The sequence below is a fragment of the Coptis chinensis genome, chromosome 7 (assembly GCF_015680905.1).
Source record: "Coptis chinensis isolate HL-2020 chromosome 7, ASM1568090v1, whole genome shotgun sequence".
NCBI lineage: Eukaryota > Viridiplantae > Streptophyta > Magnoliopsida > Ranunculales > Ranunculaceae > Coptis > Coptis chinensis.
Window position 1 is genome coordinate 69,165,056 of NC_141462.1, and position 25,280 is coordinate 69,190,335.

Here is a 25,280-nt window from a genome sequence, read left to right on the forward strand (position 1 = left end):
CCCAGTTCAACATGATCGAACAAAGCATGTGGAGGTTGATCGTCATTTTATTAAAGAAAATCTTGACAGGAAGGTTATTCATTTTCCATTCGTAACCTCAGAGGAGCAATTAGCTGATGTTCTTACCAAAGGTGTATCTCACAAGGTGTTTGACAGCTCAGTTGACAAGTTGGGCATGATTGACATCTATGCACCAACTTGAGGGTGAGTGTAGAAAGCTGTATATGGCTTTTCTTGTATAGAGCGCGACCTGCGCTCAAGATAAAGCCTGAAGGAGCGACCTGCTTCCGAGCATTACCGATGTCCATAGTTAGAAGCGACCAGCTCATCTCCAAGGTCTGAGCGTGACCCGCCCGTGTTTCTCAAGCCACCGACTGTTTTGTTTCTTTGTTTTGTAAGCTCTATATAAACACTTGTAACCACTTTAGAATTCAATCAAATAAATATACAACTGATTTTAATTGAATCCTCAAGTTCTACAGAAAGGTGGAGAGTTCTTTTGCGTACCTGGGCAATCAACTACTGCTGTCACTGGATTATTCAATCTTTATAGAGCAGCTCAAGTGTTGTTCCCTGAAGAGACGATTCTCCAAGAAGCTAAGGACTTCGCATATAAGTTTCTTCACAAAAAGCAAGCATCTAATCAACTTCTTGATAAGTGGATAATAACAAAGCATTTGCCAGGAGAGGTACACTATAATCAATATACATTACTAGCTAAAATAGATCGAATTTTAACTTTGGCTAGAGTTAAATTGAATTTTCCATCGAGTATAAAAACTGAAGATTCCGAGCTATACTATCTAGGTAGGGTATGCCCTTGACATACCATGGTATGCTAGCTTACCTCGCATATAAGCGCGATTCTATTTGCAACAATATAGTGGGAAGGACGACATTTGGATCGGGAAAATACTTTACAGGTTCTCATTCATTGACCCTTAAATGCTGTTTCAATCTGGATATACTTTCTTTGTAGTTCAACTTCATATATTTTTGTTGGTATGGATATACCTTATAATCCGTCAATATATGATTGAATTGTAATATTTTTGACAATTTGATGTTGAAGCAGCCATTGGTACTCATGTTTTCAAGAATAATCTTTCCAAAAATGCATGCAGCTATATAATTTCCACATGATTCAGCAGTTGAGCATCTTTGCTTTGTACTCACCGAAGCATTTTTATAAAAGTTGAGTTCTTAATTCGTAAACCACTGATATATTGGTCCCTTAGGATGTCAAATGTCAACAACGACGCCTATCTTGAATTTGCAAAGTTGGACTTCAACGATTGTCAAGCTGTGCATCAAAGTGAATGGGATAACATCCAAAAGTAAGTGATTACTTGGTTTTGAATTGTAATTGTAATTTCAATATTGAGTGAATGACTATTATTTTTTTAACCGTAACTAATTGAAAAAATGAGATTTATTTTTCCTCCAATGAAGATCAAAATCATGACTTAAGATGGACAACATGCAGGTGGTACAATGACTGCAGTCTAGGAGAATGTGGCCTAAATGATACCACACTTCTCCGGACATATTTTGTCGCAGCAGCAAGCATATTTGAGCCAGAAAGATCAACTGAGAGGCTGGCATGGACCAAAACTGCAATGCTTGTAAAAGCAATATTCTCTCACTTTGAAAATAATTCTAGAGAGCAAAGAATTGCCTTTGTCAATGATTTCATCAGTAGTAGCCTTATTGACACAAGTCATAGTTCAAGGTAAAACTTATCACGTACTTACATTTTTTTTTTTTACTTTTATTTTTTTGATATGTCTAGTTTAAATGAGATCAGTAATTTATTGATGCTGGTGGTTTCGAGCCCCATACCTTTTGGTATCATCACCCAAAAGTTGTACAGTAGAATGATAATGCATTTCCAAAAATAAATTAATATCATTCCTTGTAAATATCTTCTCTAATTAATAATTAATGAAAGATTGCTATTTTTTTACGATTAAAGGTTGGGGTTACGGCACCATACAATAAAGTTCATTTCCTCCGTGGAATAAAGAACAAAGTGCAAACCATTAGCACAAAACTCTCTAGACCTTTAACACCCCAAGAACTAGATATATAGCTCTTCCACCAACGTAACACTTAATTCGTAAATGTGATCCTTAAACAACAATGACACAACCGATCATCAATTACGCAATTTTGTGACTACTGCAATGGAATCCAATTGGATCCGATCCATTGTCACATACTCTCCGACGTGTATGAATTTGTCCTAACAATATTGATTGCAGTATATGTCCTAATATGCGAACGATCTTTGAGAAAATATCCCAATCATTTGTTTTGCAGGAAGTTCAACTGGAGTTCGAGCAATACATCAAACAGACTAGTCCACATTCTACTAGGAACCCTCAAGTCCGTATCTGTGAACGCACTTAAGAATAATGGAAAAGATGTGCATAACGTTCTACACAAATCAGTGAGTTTCACTCGATCTAAGACATTTTTACATTGTTGATTTTATCAGGATGTCAACATTTTAGCCTTGTAGTAGTGATACATGCATGATACTGAAATATGCTGATGTTTTAAGGATTGTAATTAAGATTTTGAACTATGGACTTCTTATAATTGCACATACATCCTTACACATGTTATGCCTATTTTATGTGGAAGTTACATTCCACCTCCATCTACTGCAACAATTAAAACATGACTGAATTTCATGTTCTTCATAATCATCATTCTAAAATGAGCATATGTACTATTATACATACTTATTTTTGTATAAGAACTCAAGTACATGTTCCTTGGTTGGAAGTCCAACGTCGAAATGTTTCAAATTACTGAAAAGTAAAAAAGCACTTAACTCCCAAATCTAGGTTTGTATTTTCTGTTTTCCTTTAAGCATTTGCGTTTATGGTTAGCGTATCTTTTTTGTTCTTTAAATAAAATGTAAGAACAAAAAAAATATGTGATTCTTTGAATGATGTCAACTTTTATGAAGTTACTACACAAAATTTAAAAAAAAAAAAAAAAGTGGAGTGTTGATGACGAATAAGGAGTGGACATGGACGATGGAGTTGATGCACTTCGGATGGAGTTGTATGAATTAACGTACATTATAGAACTAATGTTGTGGTGTTCTCTATGACCGATTTTTTTTGGGTTTCCAGAGAACAAAACTAGGGAAAAAATGATTGTCTTACTGTTGTGGAAGTATTCTAGGATTATTTCTTTTACATCGATTACAACAAAAAAGAAGCGGTAGAATTAGAGATTAACTAAGTCATAAGAGATAAATCACAATTTGGAGCCTTAACGCGAACTCAAAGGTCTTAATGCAATAAGAAAATGCATAAAAAGTTTGGTTTACTTGAGGTCGAGGAATTTTTTTCTTTTTTTTACTTTTTTATTTATCTGATGAACTCTTAAAGCATTAGTTTCGGAGGGTTAACAATTTAGTGGAAGTAGAGAACTTTCTCTGAATTAGGAACTTTCATTGGAACAATATTGTTTCTCCCTTTGATAATATTTGCCTTGAACTCACACAATAATCTTCTGTACTAGCTGGTTATTTTCATTCGCAAGTAGGCAGTATGACAATTAGGAACTTGATTTAGTTGACTGTTTAAATGGCTATGTACATGATAACACCATCTCACTTTTTTGTGACTTCAACTCTCTTATGTTATTTCAATCCTCCATAGAAATCTGTGGATTAAGAGTGCTTACATTTTGTCGTGTCATTTTTGTTAGCAAGGTCATTTGTAAATAAACTCAAGAATCTCAAATTCTCAAACTGGATTATCTTTGAAAATTTGTTGTTAACGTTTATGTTGAAATTGCATTCCAAGAATCTCAGTCCAAGAAGTAAGGCTCTGGCGTTTAATTATGGATAGGGACTATCGTTTTGAAATGTTTGTTTGGATTAAATATTTTATAGAATTTATGACTATGAATGTCTTGGAATTTTCGGATATTTGATCGGTGAGCAGGCCGGTTTGTGTTGTGATCAGTAATCCTCCACTAATTGAAATTGGCCAACAAGCTTTGGTGTGAGCCCTCAGAAGTTAGTCATAGTGTTTCTACTTCCTATTGGTACATGTCAGAAACTTGCATAAGAGCAGTATTGGATTGCATGACAATCTTGATTGCATGTGCATAATGACAATTTCTTGCACATGGATGATGGAACTTGGTTCGATACTTTCTCCAATTCTCTTATAGGTTAAACTTTGTGATCTCTTACCTTATTTCTAATGAGGTTTTGTGTTGTAATGAGATTTTCAGTTTTATTGATCTGACTTTTTTTCTCATGGGTCATTGGATACACCTGAAAGTTCGAGAACATTATACATATGGGCTGTCTTAAAGGATAAATGAAACCATAGTGAAGGTGAAGCAAGAGAAATATTCATAAACCAAGAGGTTGGTATTGCATGTCTTGCTTATTAAAATGATATAACAGATGGCATAAAGTATGGTTAATAACTTATCAGTGGGTACAATGCTTGCTTTTGCAGGGGTACAATAATCTATGGAGATCAACTTCAATGGAGGTGGAAAAGAGTTGGAAGGAGTTTCCATGCATAGAAGATTCAACATATGTTACCGCCTCTTCTTTGGTGTATAAATTGAGAGATAGTGCACTGTGCATACATCCTAATCAGTTTCAATCAAAAGTGTAAGTTAGCAGATCAATTACGCAAGTGTTTATTGAATATATAATAATTCTCTAAAAAGTAGCTACTTAAGTTAACTTAAAATAAGTACATACGTAAAAATTCACTTACAAAATGAATTCAAACCTAATTTTTTTGTGGTTATGAAGTACTCACCATAATGATTATCTTCCCAAAATTTTAGCTCATTTGGAAACCTCTAACATAGATAAAAATTGTTGTCATCTTTAAAAAGAAATCTAACGGTTCATAAATGTTGAATTTTTGTAATCGTTTTTTGCCAATGTTAGAGGTTTCCAAATTAGCTAAAATTTTGTAGAAATGATCTTAATATTGAGTATATCATATCTACAAAAAAAAATGGTTTAAATTCATTTTGTAGGTGAAGTTTTACTTACGTACTTATTTTAAAGTTAACTTAAGTAACTACTTTTAAGATAAGGACTTATCTATAAGATAAGGACTTATATATAAGTTAACTTACGTACTTATATATATATATATATATAATGGGAAAAAGATAATTTCATAATGTAACCATTTAAAAACAACTTTCGTAGTGCAAGCCTTTTAGCCCCTTCTTGCACATTTTGTCTATTTTAATTAGTGCAAATTTTGTTACTGACTCTTCGCCGAAGGCATAGACATGCTTCATTAAAAATTTGGATTTGTAATCTTATTGGTACTGGGTTTTCCCATGGGGTATGTGCTTGAGAAAGGGAATGAGTACTTCATTTTATGGAAGTTGTTCAGTGAGGAGTTCATTATTGTGTATGGAGATTACAATGGTAGGTTCAATGGTAAACTTTAACAAATAACTTCTTGAGTACATGTGATTCTTTTCAAACTTATAGTGGCATCCTATTTGCTATCATATATATTAAGGGTCGTCTCTTCACTATTTTAATGCCCACTAAATAAGACTTCCTTAATTAGCACTGGGAAGGTTTTCCTATATATCCCTTTGAAGCTAGATTTTGTTGTTATCATATTTTTCATAGTATTTAATTTTTATTTTATGCTTCAGTATAATTTACCCGAGATAGCATTTCATTTTCTATTGTACAAGTACACAACATTACAGGAGGATATGGTCCAGTACAAGGTAAATTGGATTTGTTTGGGAGAAAGTGGCAAGGGAAAAAAGCTTAAACCGATGGACAATTTTACTACCATCGATCTAGACTTCAGAAGTTTTACTGCCAGCTTGACTTGAGACTATTATTAATGCAGTTGCATTGTCGTTATAGATTCGGTGGTTCAGTCATGAGTATGTATTGACATGAGAGTTCAACTTATAAGATGGAAACATCAAAAAACTTTTGTTTAATAGATGTAATAAGTCAAAGTCAAATCTCAAGAATGCATAAATACAAGTTTTTAGCTACTAAACGTTATTATGGCAACACCAAAAAATGCTCATTTGTATTTTTCAATAAGAGACTAAATTGTGAAAAAAACATCATCAACACTACGTTTATTTGTCTTTCGTGTTTCAAACTACGGTGTACTAAGATTAATGTCACAAACAACATAATAAACACATCATAACCAACTGTGTCGTAGGCACGGGTAATACCTAGTATATATATATATTAAAGGGGATGGTTATACAAACTCCACCTTATAGTGACTCAAAAGTTACTCCACTCCTAATAGTGGACTTATAAGATGAATTGAGAGCTAATTATTTTTGTAGATATATACATAACACGATGAAGAACACCCCCACAACAAATCAACTCAAATGAATATGTTTTAACCTTGTCAAAAGTTGTACCGAAATTTAAAAAATATGGACAGTTGGATAATTTCATAACATTATAAACGGTTTTTTTACGAAGTTGTACATCTTCAAATGAATTTATTTTTTGTAAGGATGATCTTTATTGTGTGGAGAACATCTCCACCAAAAATTAGCTTCCAATTTATTGTATTTAGTGGTGGAGTTTTTTTGGAGTCACTTTAAGTGGAGTTCATATAACCATCCCCATTGTTAAAAATTGTATCTAAATCTAAATATATATATTAATATTAAAGCTCCCACAAGGGGATTTTTTAGATATATTAAAATTTTACGTCATCAACTCCTATTAAAATGGGAGTTCCTCTACTATTGAAAAAAAAAATCTAGCACTTCTAATTAAAATGAGAATCATTCTCCTATTATAATGAGAATTCCTCTATTATTGCAAAAGAAAATTCTAGCACTTTTAATTAAAATGAAAATCCTTCTTCTATTAAAAACGGGAATCACACTTCTAAATTACAATTGGATCCCTCGTCCAATTAAAAAACATGAATCATTCTCCTATTATAATGGGCTTCCTAGCTCTCCTATTGAAAAAGAAAAATCTAGCACTTCTAATTAAAACGGAAATCCTTCTTCTTTTAAAAACGGGAATCACATTTCTAAATTAAAATGGGATCCCCCTCCAATTGAAAAACGAGAATCATTCTCCTATTATAATGAGAATTTCTCTCCTATTGAGAAAGAAAAATCTAGCACTTGAAATTTAAATGTGAATCATTCTCCTATTAACATCGTGAATTACAATTCTAAATTAAAACAGGACCCCTCATCCAATTAAAAAATGGATTTTTAAAACTTAATTAAAACTAGGGGTTAACTTGTATTACCCTTAAAACTATTAGTTAGGAAATTAAAACGGGTTAGCGACTAAAATGAGAATCATGATTAAACAGTTATGATTGTTTAGCAAGTTTTCACAAGCCTACTTTATATTAAAACTCAATGTCATCTCCTATTAAAACGGGAATTCCTTTCTTATTATTAAAAAAAATAAAAATAAAATAAAAAATCTAGCACTTCTAGTTAAAATAGGAATCATTCTCGTATTAAAACATGAATTCCTCCCTTATTGAAAAGGAAAAGTCTAGCTTATGCAATTAAAATGAGAGTCTTTCTCCTATTAAAACGTGAATCACCTTTCTAAATTAAGTTTACTATTAAAATGGGATCCCTCTCCTGAGTTTTTTTAAAACTTAATTAAAATAATTTACTAGGAAATTAAAACGGGTTAGCGATGAAAACAGAAATCACGATTTATGTTAGAAAATTTATATATGTATAGTTATGCATGGTTGTTAATGAAGTTTTTAAAAGAGCCAGTGCATATGCACGTGCATACTTTCGACTTTTCTAGTGTATAGTAAGTATATCATTAAATTTTGAAAATTTCTACGATGTAATAAATTGGCACACCATATGCAGCCAGACGGAGAAGAAAACCGAGTCTGTGGACCTCACCCCGACCCACTCGTTTGGGGCCCAAGTGATATATATATAATTGTTCCGAAAGTATCCTCATCTTACTTCTCTAAAGAAAACAGGGGATCTACAGTAAAATTCATCACGTCATTAATTTTTCTTTCCTATTTTGCCCCTTGCCAAATGGCAATATTATAGTTCATACCATTTTATTTTATTTTTATTTTGTCTTTTTTGAAGGGGTCAAATTATACTTTTACATCCATAAATTATTAAAGAAAAATAAAACTAAATTCGGTGGGGTCCACCAGGCGGGAATTTTTTTTTTGGAAATTATTGGGATTGATTACATGGGCGAAGACACATACAAAAGCTAGTATATATAATACAGTTAGACGAAAATAGGCTCTCGTCTCTTCTCTCTCTCGCCCAGAACAAGCCAAAGCCTCAACACTCTTCTTCTCCACAAAAAAACCCAACAAACCTGCATTTCATTCTTAGGTTATTGTTTTCCGTATTCATCTTCTCTAATTTATCCACAAGTATAAAGAAATCTTACTTTCTTGAAAATGGGCGATAAAAAGCAAAAGATCAAGAATTCACAAAAGAAAGAAAGAGAGAAAGAAGAGAATGACAAGAAGGACTTACTAGCTTAACATCCTCATCAGTGCCAGCCCTGACATTTTGGTGGCCTAAAGTAAGACAATAGAATGTGGCCCTATATTTGTTAATGTTATCGATTTTTTTTTAACTTGTGTTATTCAATATAATCCAAGAGAGAGCGAGTGAAGTGATTTTGTTATTTGACAGAAGAGTTTTATTTGTTTTTTCAGATATAGATAAAAGTTTAGGTTTTTTAATTGTGAGTTGGTTAAATACTTTTTGTTTTTTTTAATTGTTTGTAACGAGTGGGGTAAGTATTGTCAAAGAGTTTAATAAGGAGTTGGGTTCTCGGGGATTGTGAGTGATTTTGTTATTTGACAGAAGAGTTTTATTTGTTTTTTTAAATATAGATAAAAGTTTGGATTTTTTTAATTGTAAGTTGGTTTAGTGTTTTTTTTTTAATTATTTGTAACGAATGGAAGTGTGGTAAGTATTGCCAAAGAGTTTAATAAGGAATTGGGTTCTCGGGGATTGTGAGTGATTTTGTTATTTGGCATATTAATTTTATTTGTTTTTTTAGATATAGATAACAGTTTGGGTTTTTTAATTGTGAGTTGACTTATTGTTTTTTTTTTTTTTTGTAACGAGTGGGGTAAGTATTGTCAAATAATTTAATAAGGAGTTGGGTTCTCGGAGATTGTGAGTGATTTTGTTATTTGATAGAAGAGTTTTATTTGTTTTTTTAGATATAGATAAAAGTTTGGGTTTTTTTAATTGTGAGTTGGTTTAGTGTTTTTTGTTTTTTTTTAATTGTTTGTAACGAGTGGAGTAAGTATTGTCAAAGAGTTTAATAAGGAGTTGGGTTCTCGGGGATTGTGAGTGATTTTGTTATTTGGCAGAGGAGTTTTACTTGTTTTTTAGATATAAAAAAAAGTTCGGATTTTTTAATTGTGAGTTGGCTTAGTGTTTTTTGTTTTTTTTAATTGTTTGTAACGAGTGAGAGTGGGGTAAGTATTGCCAAAGAGTTTAATAAGGAGTTGGGTTCTCGGGGATTGTGAGTGATTTTGTTATTTGGCAGATTAGTTTTATTTGTTTTTTTATATATAGATAACAATTTGGGTTTTTTTAATTGTAAGTTGGTTTATTTTATTTTTTTTATATTGTTTGTAACGAGTGGGATAAATATTGCCAAAGAGTTTAATAAGAAGTTGGGTTCTCGGGGATTGTAAGTGATTTTGTTATTTGACAGAAGAGTTTTATTTGTTTTTTTAGATATAGATAAAAATTTAGGTTTTTTAATTGTGAGTTGGTTTAGTGTTTTTTGTTTTTTTTTTTTTAATTGTTTGTAACGAGTGGGGTAAGTATTCCCAAAGAGTTTAATATAAAGAGTTGGGTTCTCAGGTATTGAGGGATTAATTGAAATCGTGTGTTTATTTTTTTTTCTTAAATATGGTTGGTTTATTTTTTGTCCTAAATAAGTGGCAACTAACTAAACTCTTTATTAGAAAGTTTATTGTTTTGTGCCGATAATAGTGTGGCCCCTATTTTTTGTTTTGGTTTGGTGGCCCAAAGCAACTACTTGGGTTGCTTTGCCTCAGGACCGGCACTGATCCTCATGGAGCGCTTACGGACTTTAGGAAGTGAGCTAACACCTGAAGACACTGATGTAAATAGAAAGCTGAAACATGTGTTAAAAGGCTATCTCCACATTATGGAAAAGGTACCTTACAGTTCATACTCGGATTTCGAAGACATTGCTAACTTCTTGGAAATGAACTATGTCAATAAAGTAAGAAAGAATATAATTGTTGTTGACATTGTTAAAGATGAGCTTAAAGGGCTCCTGCTCAGGCAGGAGCATAGTGGTTGAGAGTGTCGATGGCACATTAAATTGAAACTAGCCCAAATTCAAGAATGGGAAAGAATCATCACTGAGATGGAATCGGGAAATACTCAAAGTAAAGATTTAGAATTACTCCTAGTGGGTGTGGCGGCGCAGTCGGATGATCGTGGAAGCGACGAAGGAGAAAGAGATGTGATTCCTCAGGTAATTACTTATTTTGTAATAGTTATACTATTAGCTAAGTGGTGACTATTTAGTTGTGATATAATATACCATCTACTTGTATCTGTTATACTGTTCCTAGGATGTTTACAAGTGGTTGTTTTGTGTCTATCCATTCCTAGGAGAGTTAAAAACATGCAGGACTTGGTTTTGGTAGTAGGAAGCAAATTAAAGTCTTTTGTCTATCTTTAGGTTTTGCACATTAAATTGGTGATGATATACAGGGCCGGCTCTACTCTTTAGCCAAACTAGAATCAATCAAAAAGTTATTATGTTACTAACTTTTACATTGATTTCTACATCTACATAAATATAATCTCTATAAACCCCAGTAATGGTGTGTCAATTACCCTAAAATAAACTTTTATTTCAAAATTAAATCTAACAAAAAAAAAAGCAATTGTATTTAACAGATATTATATAACATGATAAGTGAAAAACATTAAAACAACGAACATAAAGTAATAGCGAACCTGATGATCCACTATCTTAACAACAACCAAGAAAAAATCATTATCAACTTCCTTAACATCCTTAGACCCAATAACGACCTCCTTCTTCATCCTCGATAGCTTTAGATCAAACCCTTCCCCAACATCAATCTCAAACCACCCTTCTTTAAACAACCTAACACACATCACTCAACTGAAACGCTTCAAAATGCACATCATTACCACCATCTCCATTCACTTCCATCTTAACTATAGCGGTAACCCATTCCTTCAACCCACTCTCTCCATGCAACTCCGCGATGGTACAAAAGGATTTTCATCGACATAAAAAAAAAAATCAACGATAATTATGGAACAAATTCAAATCCAGAGTTTATGTCTTGCTTGGAGAGAGCAATTGATGAGAAGAGGAACCCATGAGAGATTTCGTAGACAGCAATCGATGAGAAGAGGAACCCATGAGAGATTGGAGAGAGGAATAGGAAACCCTTCGTAATTTGATTTTTCGGTGTTTAGGATATGGGTGTTTGATTTTTTTGTGATCCAACGGCTCAACTTTGGTCATTTTTTTTTGGTCGCCTACAAAATGGTCATCTACCTACGAAATGGATTGGTTGCTGGAGTGGAGAAGAAGAAGACCGAGAGAGAGAGAGAGAGAGAGTTCTTCTCCAATTTCGCGTTTTTCTCTTATTTCGTTTTTTCGATTTTGAAATATTACGAAATTTTGAAATATCGGAAATTTTGGGTGAATTAGATCATCAGATCTTGAGGTGGGATCGAACGGCTGAGGAGAAGTGTGAGATAAGAGTGGCAATATTAGAGTGGCACTCTAGACAAACCGTATATATATATATATATATATATATATATATATAAAGAAATGGACATACACAATCAATAGTAAACCCTGGCATAATTGAGATATTGATATGCACAATCCCATTGGGGTATGCTTTCTCTTTATGTCTATCGCCTATCACTCAATTTCTAACCATCAAACTGTTTATTTATCCATATTTTTTTATGGATAAAACCATTGAGCTAGAGCAACACCAAAGCAAAGATAGCTTAGGTAGCCATTGATCACATACATGCATAGTCTGAATAGAGATCAATGTCGATACTTGGTAAGTAAAAATATAAACAAATATAAAAACTAATTGATGATCTAACATTGATAATTAAAAACCAAAATACAGTTGTTAAACATTGTGTGTACTGAATGCGATGTTGATTGAAAGTGAAACGCAGCTAATTTCAAGCTTGGGAGATCAATGTCGATACTCGATGCTTGATCTATGATGGAAAGGCGACAAATCTATCGTTTTGTTTTGCTGGAAACCAATTTAAAAATTAAAATAGAGAATTGGGTTTTAACACCTTCTATGGCATAGAAAAAAAAATATTCGTAAACTAAGAAGTTAGTGAGAATATATATAGTGAGAATATATATGGTGATTAAGGCTAACTGTAGACTTATATCTAGTAGAGTTTTTATATAATTCAACATCTTTAATCTTTTCTAAACAATCCAATGACTGTTGAAGGTGTGCATATAAAAAACCTCATGGATAAGAGCTTGAAAGAGCGGCATAGTTCAACCTTTAAAATTTTAATTAAGGGAAGTTTTTTTTTTTTTTAATTTATCAAAGAGGAGTAGGAGTCTTTACTGAGTAGTGAGATAAGTGTTTCTGCCCTAGCAATCATTCTAACAATTCTATAACAACGCTTTGTGCACACATTGAAAAGGAGAATAAAAAACTTACATTCAATAGTGATTTCTGATTTCTTACTCGGTTTGACATAATCGACAAGTTTGTTGATGAGAATTGAGGGGAACAAAAAGTGATTCAACAATCTTACCCTTTGATCTTCGTTCTACTCTTGCAAAACTGATGAAGTGGAGAAGAAAATGGTTTCGGTCGGAGAAGCATTTTTGGGGTTTTGACATGGGTTAAAAAAAGTACGTGTATCGGTTTGGTAAAGTTGTTTCACTATTTCTCCTTCCTTTCCTGAAATTGCTTTTTCCTAAATTATCGCCAAGATAACGTGTTTTTTTTATAAGGACATGGTGATTTACAGAAAATTTCTAGGAGAATAAGGCTGGCAGGAAGAATAAATTGACTCCCTATTTTCAAATCATGCCATTGACACAAACTCTGCCAGCTTTAAGAAGGCATCCTCAAAGAAACAGAATCGCGTAGACCGGTAGCACTTGTTGCTCATGAAAGATTTAAGACTATCTTATCAATAAAATACATAGAAAGATAAAATAAATAATAAGCTCACCTTGAGAAATTAGGTGTGCGCACCAATTGATGAGAATGAGAAGGCATGAGGTGCTCTTTGTACACATGAATGTGGACACCCTTGAAAAGTACTCAAAATAATGAATTATCAGTATTTTGATTATTAGCAAACTCCAAAAGTGTATTCTAGCCTTTCTAGGTAATCTTTGAGGACATCTGGATGAAAGGATAGACACTTCTTGAGTGGAACATATATGGGATTAGTCCTTTTCATTTTTTTTTTTTTTTTTGGGGAGATTATTCCCAAGGATACGTTGCTTCTATCTAACATATCTAATAGCAACATGATTATCTCATGATGCTGCAAACAATAAAAGAACTTGGGCATAAATAGTACCTTTTCCAATGCAAAGAGTCGCATTAACAAAGAGATCAATGACTTCACATTCAGGTTCATCAAAAGTATCTAAACATTCCCTGAAAATGCCTCCTTCAATATAGTGAATTGCAATTATATCATAATGAAAATGACTGAAGTTACAGAACAGCTATAAGATTCCTCCCTACAAAACAACGAACATTATCATATAACTTGATTAAACATCATATCTAATTTTTAATTTGTTCTTTGAACTCAAATAGTGTCCATAACAATTTGGCTAACACATTTAGCTTGCACTTACTCATAAGCAATGGGAAAACTGGTAGTTCCAAAGGTTTTTCGGGAGCCCCAACCATAACCAACTTCTCATGATTCTTCAGTAGACTGATCAAGGGCATTAGAGGGTGAACATCAAAAACGGTGTCTATGATACCATCCAAGGTACCCATGGACGCCTAATAATATACCAACAATATCGATCATTAGAGCATTATATGTAAGATCAGCAATATAATGAAGTAATGAACAACAAAAATAATTAATTTATCATTTTTAATGACAGAGCAAATTAGGTCTCTTCTTTGGCGGTTTTCAAACTTGTGGCGATGAGATCAACTAAGACTTTTAATTTTGGTAGCCATTTTTTTGGTGCACCCCTCTCGTTAGAACTTAGAATCATAAGTATTTGTTTACCTGCAACTGACCAAAAAGTCATCAGCACCAAGATGTTCAATTGCTACTTGTTTCTTGCTAAGTGAAGTGCTGATCACTATAACCTTCAGTCCAAAAGCCTTGCCAAATTTAACAGCAACATGACCCAACCCACCAAGCCCTACCACACCTAAATGCATGCCAGGCTTGCTAAGTCCAAAGTACTTCATTGGACTATAAACAATAATCCCAGCACACAACAATAATGGAGCTGCTCCATCTAAGAGAATGTTGTTTGGAAAGTTAATCACAAAGTGTTCATCAACTACTACCATATCGAAATATCCACCATAAGTTTTAGTTCCATCGTGGTCAGGAGAATTGTAGGTAAGTATTATCTTGGTGCAGTAATTCTCTAAGTCCTTGGCACATCTATCACATGAGCGGCACGATCCAACCATGCACCCTACACCGGCTTTATCACCTATTTTACATTTTGTTACGTTGCTTCCAACTTCAATCACTATACCAACAATCTCATGCCTACACCAAATAAAATTTTTATTATGGTGTGTTGGTGGTGATTGTGACTTGTGAGTGCTTCTCCGCTTATATCGCGATCATTTGTGATTGTATATTGAAATCTTAGAAAATGTCAGATTACCCAGGGATAATAGGATATGCAGCATTGCCCCATTCATTCTTAATGGAGTGAAGGTCAAAATGACAAATTCCACAATACAGTATCTTCAGGGTAATATCATTGTCCCCATTAGCCCTAAAAAAAAGCAGGTGCAATTGTGCACGATGGCTACTTATAATTTCTTCACAAATAAACACTTGACTATAGAAAAGACGTCCAAGTAGTACGGTTTAACCTATAATCATGATTGAAATATCGGATTAAGAGGTAAAAAAAGCCTTTATACTTTGATGATTGGATTGTTGTGTTGACTGTTGAGGGAAAAAAAGGAAGCACTTGCCATCATCTTAGTTAGGTAATCAGAGAAAAACAACACCGCGGAGATAAGAGAGAGAGAGGAGACCGTGAGAAAAATTAGTTCAAAATTCAAACCTATGTTTTCTACATGAAGAACGAAGGGTTTCATGGAACTCTTAAGTTAAATTTCCAATTTTGGATATCCTATTTTTCCGTAATCCCTCTGGTGACGTGGATAGCCTTAGAGAGCTTGAAAAGGGACTGCTATTATATATATATATTGACGATGAGCATTGGAAAAGGATTTGGGATAATACAACACTGAGATATGAGATATGCATTTAAATTTTTTAGTCGTACGAAGGTTTGGGACCTTACCTCATAGAGTGATCTTGCATTACCAAAAATGAAATCAATTGATCCTTGAATGTAATACTGGTAGAAGTAATGTGCTCCACTCAAGTCTAACAAAGTGTCATATGAACCTACAATGTTAACCCTATAAAACATGGATAGTTTCCGCAAAAGGTCATGGTTCACACATTCCACCAATCCCAAGCGAGCTCGCTTCTCTTCCAAGGCCCTGATTGGAAATTGCAAAATCTTGGTCAAGGCAAAGAATACAAAACTCAAAACACAGCAAGAATAACTCTACCACATAATTAATAATAAGTTTGCTAACCTTGTAATAAATGGGATGACGGGGAATTTCTGACTTATTTCGCTGAAGATAAATCTTGAAGCTTTCATCTTTAAGTGATAGTTCATGTCAACTGCTCTCTAGTAGTTTGTTTCTCATCTAAAAGCTTATGCTGAAACATTTTGCATCTTAGTATAAAAAGGACACACAACAAAAAAAGGAGTCGTCCTATAAACTTGTGTGAGCTAATAACAGATGACACTTACCTTGTCGTCCCCTGTGCTCGTTACTATATCAATCGCATAGACTTCATTCTCCTCGTTCAGCATGTATGGATGGCTGTTGTTGCCAAAAAAAATAATAATTTAATAAAAAAACATCAAGGCGTGATAGCATTGCATTACAGAACATTCCCCACAAAAATAAATCACATGAACCTCATCTTCATTCCAAAATTTCTTACGCACCATTCTCCATGAATTCCTATGTTCGACTGCAAATGGGAAACAATACATACTCAATTATAGCTTAGAAAATGTAAAATGAGTTTTATGAGAGAGAGAAGTGAAAATGTATACTTTATTAAAAAGAAATATATATATATATATATATATATATATATATATATATATATATATATATATATATATATATATATATATATATATATTGGAAAAGATTACGCACACGACACACATACATCAGATTCAGTAACAATGTCAACTCGAAATTGTTGTTGTTGCTTGGTCGCAGAGGTCTTACATCCACCTGCAAGAAGGAAAATTCTCTGTGTTGAGGATGCGTCTAGGAAATTGTGTTTGATCACAAATAAAAATAAAATAAAAGGATTGCATACCTCAGCTTGATCCACCCTTTGAACTTGAGCTTGTCCTCGCATTATAGCACAATGAGTTGGTACATCTTCTTGGTCTGCCATGATTTCTTTCAAAGCAAAAGAGTGTTTGCTAAACTACAAAGGCCTACATTCGAAATAGTATCAAAACAGTAAAAAATATAGATAAAATCCAAATCAGTAGATGAACAAAGCATCTTGAACAGACTAATGGAAAGTATATATTATCTAGAAGCACTTCAAATTTAGACTGTAAGAAACGTTGTTATGTAGGGTTAAGCTTTTGAATAGATGTGTTATAGAAAATAATGCACTTACCACTATTTAGCTCTGTAAAAATTTCACAGCACGCCGACCGAACACGTGTGAATTCACCTGATTGAAATCCATAGATTAGGGTGATGGCATTTCTTCAAACGACATATACGCATGCATTCACATACATTATGATCAGAAGTCATTAAACTAACACCCATATTTTGTATTATCTTTTTTCTCCAAACAGGTTACTAATTAGCATTGATCGTTTCCCCGGATTATAAAATTGTTAACAAAAGTTCTCAACCAAAACAACTTGGTAAGATTTGCAATCGAATGGTTCTTTAGGCAATATAGCAAACATGTACATAAGAATAACCAAAGTTCACGTCGCCTTTTAAAAAAAAAAAAATCAAAGCAAATATGCATAGATTAAATTATCAGCTTTTAGCATTGTAAATATGTAAACTACTAACCAATAATTCAAATATCTCGAAGCTTGAAGCCTTGATGTCGAAATTAGTTGTGGTGTGAAGTTGACCTTTGAGTCGATCTTGAGCTAGAATGCAGTTCTTATCGCAAAGACATCTATTGGTACCCGTCAAAGCATTCAACCAAATTAGCCTAACTTTGGATGAATTCAAATGCAATCAATGATGAAATTAAAAGAAATTTGAAGTTACTGAGACACCGGAAGAGGGAGAAATAGAGTAAACCCATGAATCAAAATTCATGACTTCAAAAGATGAATCCATTACCTAAGGTTTTTGCGTTGACGATGCTTGGAGAAGCAGCTGGAGGGGGAGAGTTCTCATTCAGGAACGGTTCTACATTGTTTGCATTGGACCAAACTGGATACCCTTTGATCTTCCCCTGTTATATGCGAGGACGGCAGTTTAATTCCATTCCCCAAAGTTATAATTCATTAGAAGAAAAAAAAAAACGGATGCTCATTTTCCCTTTACCAGGACATTCAAAGCAGCTAGTGTTGCCATACCTTCGCGAGTCCACTATAGAAACAAAAAAGCTTACAATCATGTCAATTATCAACAACTGTATTAAGGTACTACTTGAGTACATCTGATATTAGATGACAAAATTTAACGCCTAACAGCTGTATGCACTACCGGATTCTATGCGGTGAGGAAATCTACATTCTAATCTGCAAGTGTAAAATCCGCTTTACCTTTGAAGCGGAAGCAATATGTGGTACAATAACAGCGTTTTTCATGTCAGCCAGTCCTGCAGGTTTCATGTAAGGCTCATCCTATTGGAGGAAAATGACACAAATTAGTTAAACAATAAATTCAACCTGAGTAACTCAGATCTAAACTGATAGATAAAAGTGAGGTAACAGACCTCGAAGACATCAAGGCCAACCCGAAACATGGGGTTCTCTTTCAAATGTTCAACCAATGCTACTTCGTCAACCACTGGCCCCCTACTACAGTTTATAAGGATTGCCTCCTATATTAAGAAATCACTTTGTTTTTAGGTTAACTTGGAATTGCATATATCACACCTAAATTATGAATAATTGACATTCACAAATATAGAACAACACCTTCTGCATGATGGCAAGCCTATCTTTGTTGATCAAATGGTACGTTGTTTTATCCAGGATAGGATGAAGACTTATCTGGAAGAAGCGTCAATCATCGCTCATCAGTGAGTGGTCCAATTATAGACTATTGAAGTAAGGCTCTGAACAAAATTTTAATCCTTAAATATTAACATTACTGCCACCAATTCTTTTTAGCTTTTTTCACCAACTCCTTCATCGCCTCTTGTTCTGCGACTTTCTCTACTCGAAGTATGGGCTCATAGTAATCAGGATGAGCTTCCATTCTCGTCTTCAAAGCTGCAGTCACTTGATAACACTTTTCAGCAATGTCTTCTTTAGCCTCTTCAGCTTCTTTAATACAATTCTCTCAAACCCTCTCTCTTCTGGGTTTGAAGAGTTGGTGGATTTGCCAGAGATGAGTATGGTCAGCTTCTGGGTTGTAATACTTTGGACTGTTTCTGATCGACATCTAGTAAATTAATCTTGATAGGATGAGATTGGGATGGGAGGGAAGATGAAGAATAACTTTTGTTTGGGTTTTGGAAAAAGGTGTGATGGGTTTTAGATAGTGTATGTTAATTCTTTTGTAGGTTTTGTTTCCGTTTTTTTTGCCCTGATTTATTGGGTTTCTACGTGAAGAAGAAGAAAGTGTGGGTTTTGTGGAGTCGAGTTAAACTTCCTTTTTTTTCTCCAATGTTTTCGTAATCCCCCTATCGACGTGGACACACTCAGAGGGCTCTAAAAGGGACTGCTATTATATATATATAAAGATACGCAACTGCTTAGGCCCGTAGCCTAAGGGCCCCCAATATAATTTAGCTTATTATTGTTTTTCAGCCCATTATTTTAATGGTTTATAACATTTTAAATTGGAAATTATAAAATTAAATTAGTTCTAAAACCCTTGGTTTCACTCGCTATATCCTACGTTTTCCTGCCGTTCTCCAACAAAAAAACTCTTCGCATCCATTAGTATTCGGATTTTGCTTAGGCCCCCAAATGTCTTGAGCCGCCCCTGATGATATATAAAAGGATTACTCAAGTGTATATTTTGTTAGTTCTATAGCCCTTTTGCATCAACTCTGTTTGTTTGCTGGTGGGTGAATGGATCGAGTAAGCGATTTTTTTTGTGTAGGAAACAATATCAGTTATCGAAGAGCATGGGTTGAAGGGGAAAGAGATTGAAAAAAATGTTTTCCACAATTCGGTAGAGCAAGCGGTATGTTATATATTACTTCACTGCTATTCATTCAGTAAATGTACCTCTTCTGACAGTAAATTCAATATGTCATAGTACTATAGCTACAATCTCCTCGAGGTTGATGGAGAGGTTATTGTAGGCTTTTCAAAGCTCAAAGTACATCCATTCTTCGCAGACAAAGGAAAATTCAATCTTTCCACGAGGAGCTTGGATCGACATCAGCATTGAGGAGTTACTTGATGAAAGCTCTGTTCTCCAATACTCGAAGAACCTAACTAAAACCAAAGAAAGTTCCCAAATAGTTAGGTTGGTGCGTGTCTTTGATAATGGCCCCGGTAGAACTTCATATTTTGTAATGGAACGCTACGGATCAAGCTTGAGTAATCTGCTCGAAACCAAGACAGCAGATCAATTTTGGATACGTGTACACCTATTCAAAGCTTGGTCGACATGCAGAATGAGCCCCACCTTTCAAGGGATGCTCAGGTACAGTTTTTGACTTTTGAATCAGTACTTAGGAAACAAGTAAAGTTAATTTATTATTTTTTTAAAGTATTTTACATAAGTTTTATATGCAGGAAAGTCTTGGAGGGCTTAATATTTCTGAATGAGCATCCGTATGAATTGACGCTGGACCGTGTTGTTTTCTTGGAGAATGACATTGGACTTAGAGGCATATCTATAGCTTCAGTGGTAAAAGTTGTTTTGATTTTCCTACTTTTTTTAAATGTATCTAACTAAAGGTAATGTTTCAGGCACATTCAGACCAGAGGATGTGTTTAGAGACTTGAAATGCATGGTTGAACATATAATTAGTGTGCATGGAGTTAATGGAATTTCGGAGGAAGTAAGTAACTTTCTGGAATTGCTGACAACTAAACCGATGTAAGTTCCACCAATGGAATGTTTCCCTGCTTACTAGGAATATCCTTATGCAGGAATATATCACTTAGTGTAGCTTCCTTTGTGATGCTTTAGTAATAAATTAACGTACTTTTATATACTGTTTTATTTCAATAGACCCGTCCAAAACCTTGTCTGCCATCCAGTAATGTGGAAGCCACGAAAAAGGCTAGATTACATTGTGGAAGCGAGAAATCATATTCGCTTCAGTACATTGATTTTTGATAAGGAGGCTGTACAAGGGTTCACAGATGTTGTTTCAGACAACTGGATTGCGCAGGTCGAGCAACACCCTCAGCTAAAGAGGAGATTGGACTATGCTCAATTTAATAATAAAAAGCCCTACTCTACCAGTATCTATGGGCTCATTAAATTCATCAGAGATTCTTTTGAGCACATTAATGATCTTTTTAAGGTCTGCTACAATGGAAATGAAGAACAAGTGGAAGGTTTGGTCAATAAAAAGGTTAATTTTAAACTTTTCTTGTCTTCTTACTAGGAATTTATTTGTTTGGTACCACTTTTGTTTTACTAGTGTTGATTAACAATATATTTTCAATCGTATAGGTCGATGAGTAGACATTGAGCTGCTGTTTGAGTCCCTCTCCCCAAAACTTGTTACATATTTGTTCTACGTCCTTGTAAGTATTTCTCTGTTCAGTTTGGATTTCTGTACTACTGAGTACTGATCAATGATGCACTACTTTCACTCTAACTTTAGTTTTTCGTATCTAAATCAACTTTTCTAGGTTTTTCGTATCTAAAAAATTCTGATAGAAGTTAATGTCTGACAGGAAGTTCAAGGTGGCAAAAGGAAGCTATAAGAAGTAATCTTCTGATCAGATACTGTCCTCTGAACAAGCCTCTCATGGACGATTCATTCAATTTTCAGCAGTAAAGGTCTAAAGTTCTGGCTATAGGGTTTTGAGAAAGTATAACATGTTGCATGTATAATACCTTAGTGGTTTAATTTCTCAGACAAGAAAGCATCCTTGGGATTTTGTGACTGACTGAGAAGGTGCATGTTTTTTAATCTTTATCCTTAGATATCTAAATCTATTATTGCACAGTGGGCGAAAATGCTCATATGTGTTTTCAGGAGGCCACGTCAGCACAATTTTTAAGTAAGGACACAAAGTTAATTAATAGGCAGGCCAATATTTTGATTATTTGCGAGTCGGTCCCTACTACAAAATACATCAGACGTTGGATTTATTGGAGATTGGATTGATGTTCTCGAGATACATATAATAAGAACAAAACAATTACACGCCCCATCTTTAAACCAATTCGCGATAACTACGAATCATTCAAACATAAAATTTGAATCTAAAAAAAAAAACCTTCAACTTCAATTAGGAATCCTAAAAACCCAAAACACCTTCAACTACTATTAACCAAAAAAAAAAAAAAAAAAAGCCAAAACCCATGAGTTCTCAACCTCAACAAAATGAAGAGTACGAGTCAATTGATTCCCCACCCAACCCCTCTCTTCGTTGTAGAAAACAAATATTTTGTTGGCTTTTACTTCACGGGTTCTATAAGGATATTGATTCTTATCTTTCGATGCATCGATAAAGATAATGATGGTTCGATGATTCGGTCAATTAAGCAAGAAGAGATAAGTTTTCTTCAATTTTACAGGACCATGTCATGATTTACCAAATTAATTTGTTTATCCATTTTTTATAATCTATAGAAGAGGTGATATTGGTTGTTGTATGAGGCTATGAGTGCATACGCCACATTCTACAACCACCACCGTCTAATTCCCTATTAAGTGATTCTGTACTTTTTCTAAGGACTGCATTCAATAGTACTTCCAGTCATACAGTTATGATTATTGCTTTATTTATCATAAATCTATAGTTTTAGGAATGAATGATACATATAACTATTGTTTGGTCCAAGTGAAGAAAATTGTAGTCGATGAATTACTATGCACTTGCTAGCAGCTTGGATATAATTTCCATCTGCATTGTCCAATGAAACGAGGACATCAAGAAGATCTAGGAATAGGCTCTAAGACAATCTATATAACTGAGAGACAATTCACTGAATCCTAACTATATGTTGCAGATAACACAATGCCACCATGTTTTTAGGCATGACGAGCGATCACATTTACATGACATAATCCTAAGCAAAGGTGTTATTTATGTACCTCAAACCTTTTGAAAATCGGCCTTTTGTCTTCGGAGAGCTACATTCTTTCGATATCAAGGAGGACCCCGTTTCTTGAGGATGCCCTCAAGCCATATCTATATCAATAGCTCAACTCAGTTCAATGAAGGGTAAGTAAATTGGTTTTTTTTATTCAGCTATAGTTATATGTTGTGTTTATAGTGTTGCCCGATAAGTGAAATGCATTATCATAATTTTTTAAGGTTTTATTTATTTGCGTGAATTGAAGGAATAGTGCTTGGTTCTTACTGAACTTTCTTTTAAGTTGAGGCCTTTCCTATCCCAATTCATTTATTCTCAAGGATCTTGATCTGTTTGGGTTCAATGAATGTGCGTCTTACTTGCCATTTTATTTTGTTGGTAGCAAGTCAGTGTGTGTCTGGTAGTTTGGAGAAGTATGTACAACTATTGACGGGGTTAGGAAGACCGGTAGGAGCTTATAGGAAACGTTATAGTGTGAGAGAGGAGCTTGATATTGAGATTGGAGAGGAGATATACATGAGTCTGCCACTCTGTGTTTGTGTGGGATGACACACGTGGTCCAATAAACTTTTTTTTTTTTTTTTTTTTTTTTTTTTCGTATATAGGCTGACCTTCCAAGCAAAACTAATTAAAAAGAAAAAGAAAAGAAATGTGATCCTTATTAATAACACTAAATGTTACTCTGTCCCTTCTATTTATTTTCCTGTTTTCTTTATTTATCAATTCAAACTTTCCTGTTCAGGCATACTATGTGGCAGGAGGAGTAGCAAGGAATGTTGCCGAATGCTCAAAGCTTGGAGCTAAACCTTTTATGATAAGCATTGTTGGGCATAACATGGCAGGTGAATTTTTGTTGCTAACTCCATAACAATTAAGATATAATCAGGTACCAAATGAAGTAATCTTTGGCTTTTAAATTGTATATAGATCTCATTATAGGGTTACTGGGCTGTCTGGAAAAGGGAAAGCTAATAAATACAAACTTAGTAAATTTTTCTTATTGGAAATTCACAAATACAAATACTGTTGCTGGAAATATGTTCTAGAAATCTACTAGACTTTCGTATTTAGTGTAGAAGGTTAATTGTTCTCATTACAATATGGGGTTTTTAGGTTTTAGTCCTACTTATAATAGCGATATTAGGCTTTGATACATTTATACTTGAAAATTAGACTTTAGTCCAACTTTTGCCTTGTATTTTGCTTAACACCTAGAATACCCTTACACGTGTGTCTCACATGTTTGATGAATTTTAGGACCAAAGCCTAATATCGCTATTATAAATAGGACCAAAGCCTAAATACCCCTAATTTCAGATAGACAAAAGGGATTAACACAAAAGGAATTAATTCTGATTTTTCCCTTTCGATTGCCCTTTTCTTGCATGAGAATTTATCAGTAGCGATATTAGGCTCTCAAGTGTAATATTTGTTGGAGTTCGTTTGGAGCAAGAGTTTGGGTCATGTGAGTTGCTTATCATTTTCCGAAACAAAGGAATACTTGGCCAGAATTCTTATATGGTTGTGGTTGATGCTTACAATTTCTTATTTCTTTCTGTTTTGTAGAGGGGATTGGGCTTGTCTACATACTCTCTGCCTTTGTTGGTAGTTTGACGGCTGCACTTTTTATCAAGAACAACCCAGCTGTTACTTCCTCTGGTGCTCTATTTGGATTACTTGGTGCTATGATATCCGTACTTATCCGAAACTAGAAAGTTTACTCTGATAAGGTCCTCCTAGCTCTTGAATTTCTCTGTTCACATGCTCTTGTTTTATTTGTCTAACTCTTTTTTTGCCTGTCTATGCTTGATCATAGCCTTCAGCATTGGCGGTGTGCTTTGTGCAATTGAGAACTAGTAGAATTCGTAAACCGCGGTGTGCTTTGTGCAATTAAGAACCTACATTCATCCTCAGTGAATCCCCAATCGAAGTCTTGATGATAATGTTAGCCTTCGGGTATTGATAGACGAGCTGGTATCTGGCAAGGAAGTGGAGAGGAGATCGTTTAATATGATGGATCTTCAATGATGGATTCCAACATTGAAGTGTCGGTGTTGGTTCTTCGTGACCGTGATTTAGGCCTGCAAGTATCGATTTCCACTATCTTTGGGCTATAGTAGCTTGTTTCCTCACAAGATAACCTCTTACAAGAGCTTGTAGTTTAACTAGTCCTTTTAAAGCTCTATGAGCTTTTCTTGCCTTAAACACAATTTAAATTAGACTAAAAATAGAGAAATTAAAGGACACCAATCAGAACTAAACCAAAAAGCTATCTGTGACAGATGCATAATAGAGAAAATTAAACAAACTAATGAAAAGCAATCTATGACTAAATATTCATCACCAATCAAAAGTCACAAACACCCATGAAGAAAGTGAACAAGTAGAATGGAATGAGATGAACTAAACACTAAAACATCAAGAAAATAATACCAAGAATCCTCTAAATATAGTTTGAATCTT

At 34.2% G+C, this 25,280-nt stretch overlaps 4 protein-coding genes across 15 annotated transcripts; 2 read left to right on the forward strand and 2 right to left on the reverse strand.

Annotated features, from left to right (window-relative positions):
- The first annotated feature begins 805 nt into the window (after positions 1-805).
- Positions 806-4,789, forward strand: LOC147488581 (ent-copalyl diphosphate synthase 1-like). The gene is made up of 6 exons (XM_086573406.1): positions 806-923; positions 1,239-1,337; positions 1,487-1,732; positions 2,323-2,452; positions 4,317-4,404; positions 4,500-4,789. The coding sequence occupies exons 2-5, from the start codon at positions 1,240-1,242 to the stop codon at positions 4,353-4,355; spliced, it is 513 nt and encodes a 170-aa protein (XP_086429532.1). The 5' UTR covers positions 806-923; position 1,239; the 3' UTR covers positions 4,356-4,404; positions 4,500-4,789.
- Positions 4,790-13,320: 8,531 nt separating this feature from the next.
- On the reverse strand, positions 13,321-17,574 carry LOC147488582 (uncharacterized). 9 transcript variants are annotated; one of them, XM_086570980.1, is made up of 11 exons: positions 17,460-17,574; positions 17,044-17,100; positions 16,729-16,852; positions 16,560-16,640; positions 16,310-16,365; positions 16,139-16,211; positions 15,915-16,044; positions 15,611-15,815; positions 13,943-14,096; positions 13,657-13,822; positions 13,321-13,379 (listed from the first exon to the last, which is right to left on the reverse strand). In XM_086570980.1, exons 7-10 carry the CDS (start codon positions 15,998-16,000, stop codon positions 13,797-13,799), a joined length of 471 nt encoding a protein of 156 aa, XP_086427106.1. In that variant the 5' UTR covers positions 16,001-16,044; positions 16,139-16,211; positions 16,310-16,365; positions 16,560-16,640; positions 16,729-16,852; positions 17,044-17,100; positions 17,460-17,574; the 3' UTR covers positions 13,321-13,379; positions 13,657-13,796. The 9 variants fall into 8 exon arrangements, 7 of the variants coding, with proteins under 7 accessions (XP_086427105.1, XP_086427102.1, XP_086427108.1 ...); XM_086570979.1 differs by having other exon boundaries at positions 16,340-16,365; positions 16,573-16,640; XM_086570976.1 differs by having other exon boundaries at positions 16,573-16,640.
- A 132-nt stretch (positions 17,575-17,706) lies between these two features.
- On the reverse strand, positions 17,707-19,241 carry LOC147488583 (glycerate dehydrogenase-like). Its single transcript, XM_086572450.1, has 5 exons — positions 18,548-19,241; positions 18,343-18,450; positions 18,170-18,250; positions 17,949-17,993; positions 17,707-17,856 (listed from the first exon to the last, which is right to left on the reverse strand). The coding sequence occupies exons 1-5, from the start codon at positions 18,554-18,556 to the stop codon at positions 17,722-17,724; spliced, it is 378 nt and encodes a 125-aa protein (XP_086428576.1). The 5' UTR covers positions 18,557-19,241; the 3' UTR covers positions 17,707-17,721.
- Positions 19,242-19,450: 209 nt separating this feature from the next.
- Positions 19,451-21,752, forward strand: LOC147488584 (uncharacterized). 4 transcript variants are annotated; one of them, XM_086572154.1, is made up of 8 exons: positions 19,451-19,600; positions 19,683-19,766; positions 19,842-20,234; positions 20,327-20,421; positions 20,504-20,633; positions 20,769-21,117; positions 21,219-21,292; positions 21,446-21,752. In XM_086572154.1, the coding sequence occupies exons 3-7, from the start codon at positions 20,104-20,106 to the stop codon at positions 21,228-21,230; spliced, it is 717 nt and encodes a 238-aa protein (XP_086428280.1). In that variant the 5' UTR covers positions 19,451-19,600; positions 19,683-19,766; positions 19,842-20,103; the 3' UTR covers positions 21,231-21,292; positions 21,446-21,752. The 4 variants fall into 4 exon arrangements, with proteins under 4 accessions (XP_086428280.1, XP_086428281.1, XP_086428278.1 ...); XM_086572155.1 differs by having other exon boundaries at positions 19,924-20,234; XM_086572152.1 differs by having other exon boundaries at positions 19,451-19,766.
- Positions 21,753-25,280: the final 3,528 nt, after the last annotated feature.

What these genes read in the sequence shown, in the direction of transcription:
- LOC147488581 (XM_086573406.1), top strand. Translation starts at nt 1,240, where the DNA reads ATGTCAAATGTCAACAACGACGCCTATCTTGAATTTGCAAAGTTGGAC. An exon ending in GAATGGGATAACATCCAAAA is followed by an intron (nt 1,338 to 1,486) that starts GTAAGTGATTAC and finishes GACAACATGCAG; the next exon opens with GTGGTACAATGACTGCAGTC. An exon ending in GACACAAGTCATAGTTCAAG is followed by an intron (nt 1,733 to 2,322) that starts GTAAAACTTATC and finishes TTTGTTTTGCAG; the next exon opens with GAAGTTCAACTGGAGTTCGA.
- LOC147488582 (XM_086570979.1), bottom strand. Translation starts at nt 16,000, where the DNA reads ATGAACTATCACTTAAAGATGAAAGCTTCAAGATTTATCTTCAGCGAA. An exon ending in GTCATCCCATTTATTACAAG is followed by an intron (nt 15,816 to 15,914) that starts GTTAGCAAACTT and finishes ATTTCCAATCAG; the next exon opens with GGCCTTGGAAGAGAAGCGAG. An exon ending in ATGCAAGATCACTCTATGAG is followed by an intron (nt 14,097 to 15,610) that starts GTAAGGTCCCAA and finishes GTATATTATTAG; the next exon opens with GCGTCCATGGGTACCTTGGA.
- LOC147488583 (XM_086572450.1), bottom strand. An exon ending in ATATTGCTTCCGCTTCAAAG is followed by an intron (nt 17,994 to 18,169) that starts GTAAAGCGGATT and finishes TTGTTTCTATAG; the next exon opens with TGGACTCGCGAAGGTATGGC. An exon ending in TAGCTGCTTTGAATGTCCTG is followed by an intron (nt 17,857 to 17,948) that starts GTAAAGGGAAAA and finishes CGCATATAACAG; the next exon opens with GGGAAGATCAAAGGGTATCC.
- LOC147488584 (XM_086572152.1), top strand. Translation starts at nt 20,104, where the DNA reads ATGGAACGCTACGGATCAAGCTTGAGTAATCTGCTCGAAACCAAGACA. An exon ending in ACCTTTCAAGGGATGCTCAG is followed by an intron (nt 20,235 to 20,326) that starts GTACAGTTTTTG and finishes TTTTATATGCAG; the next exon opens with GAAAGTCTTGGAGGGCTTAA. An exon ending in TTGCTGACAACTAAACCGAT is followed by an intron (nt 20,634 to 20,768) that starts GTAAGTTCCACC and finishes TTATTTCAATAG; the next exon opens with ACCCGTCCAAAACCTTGTCT.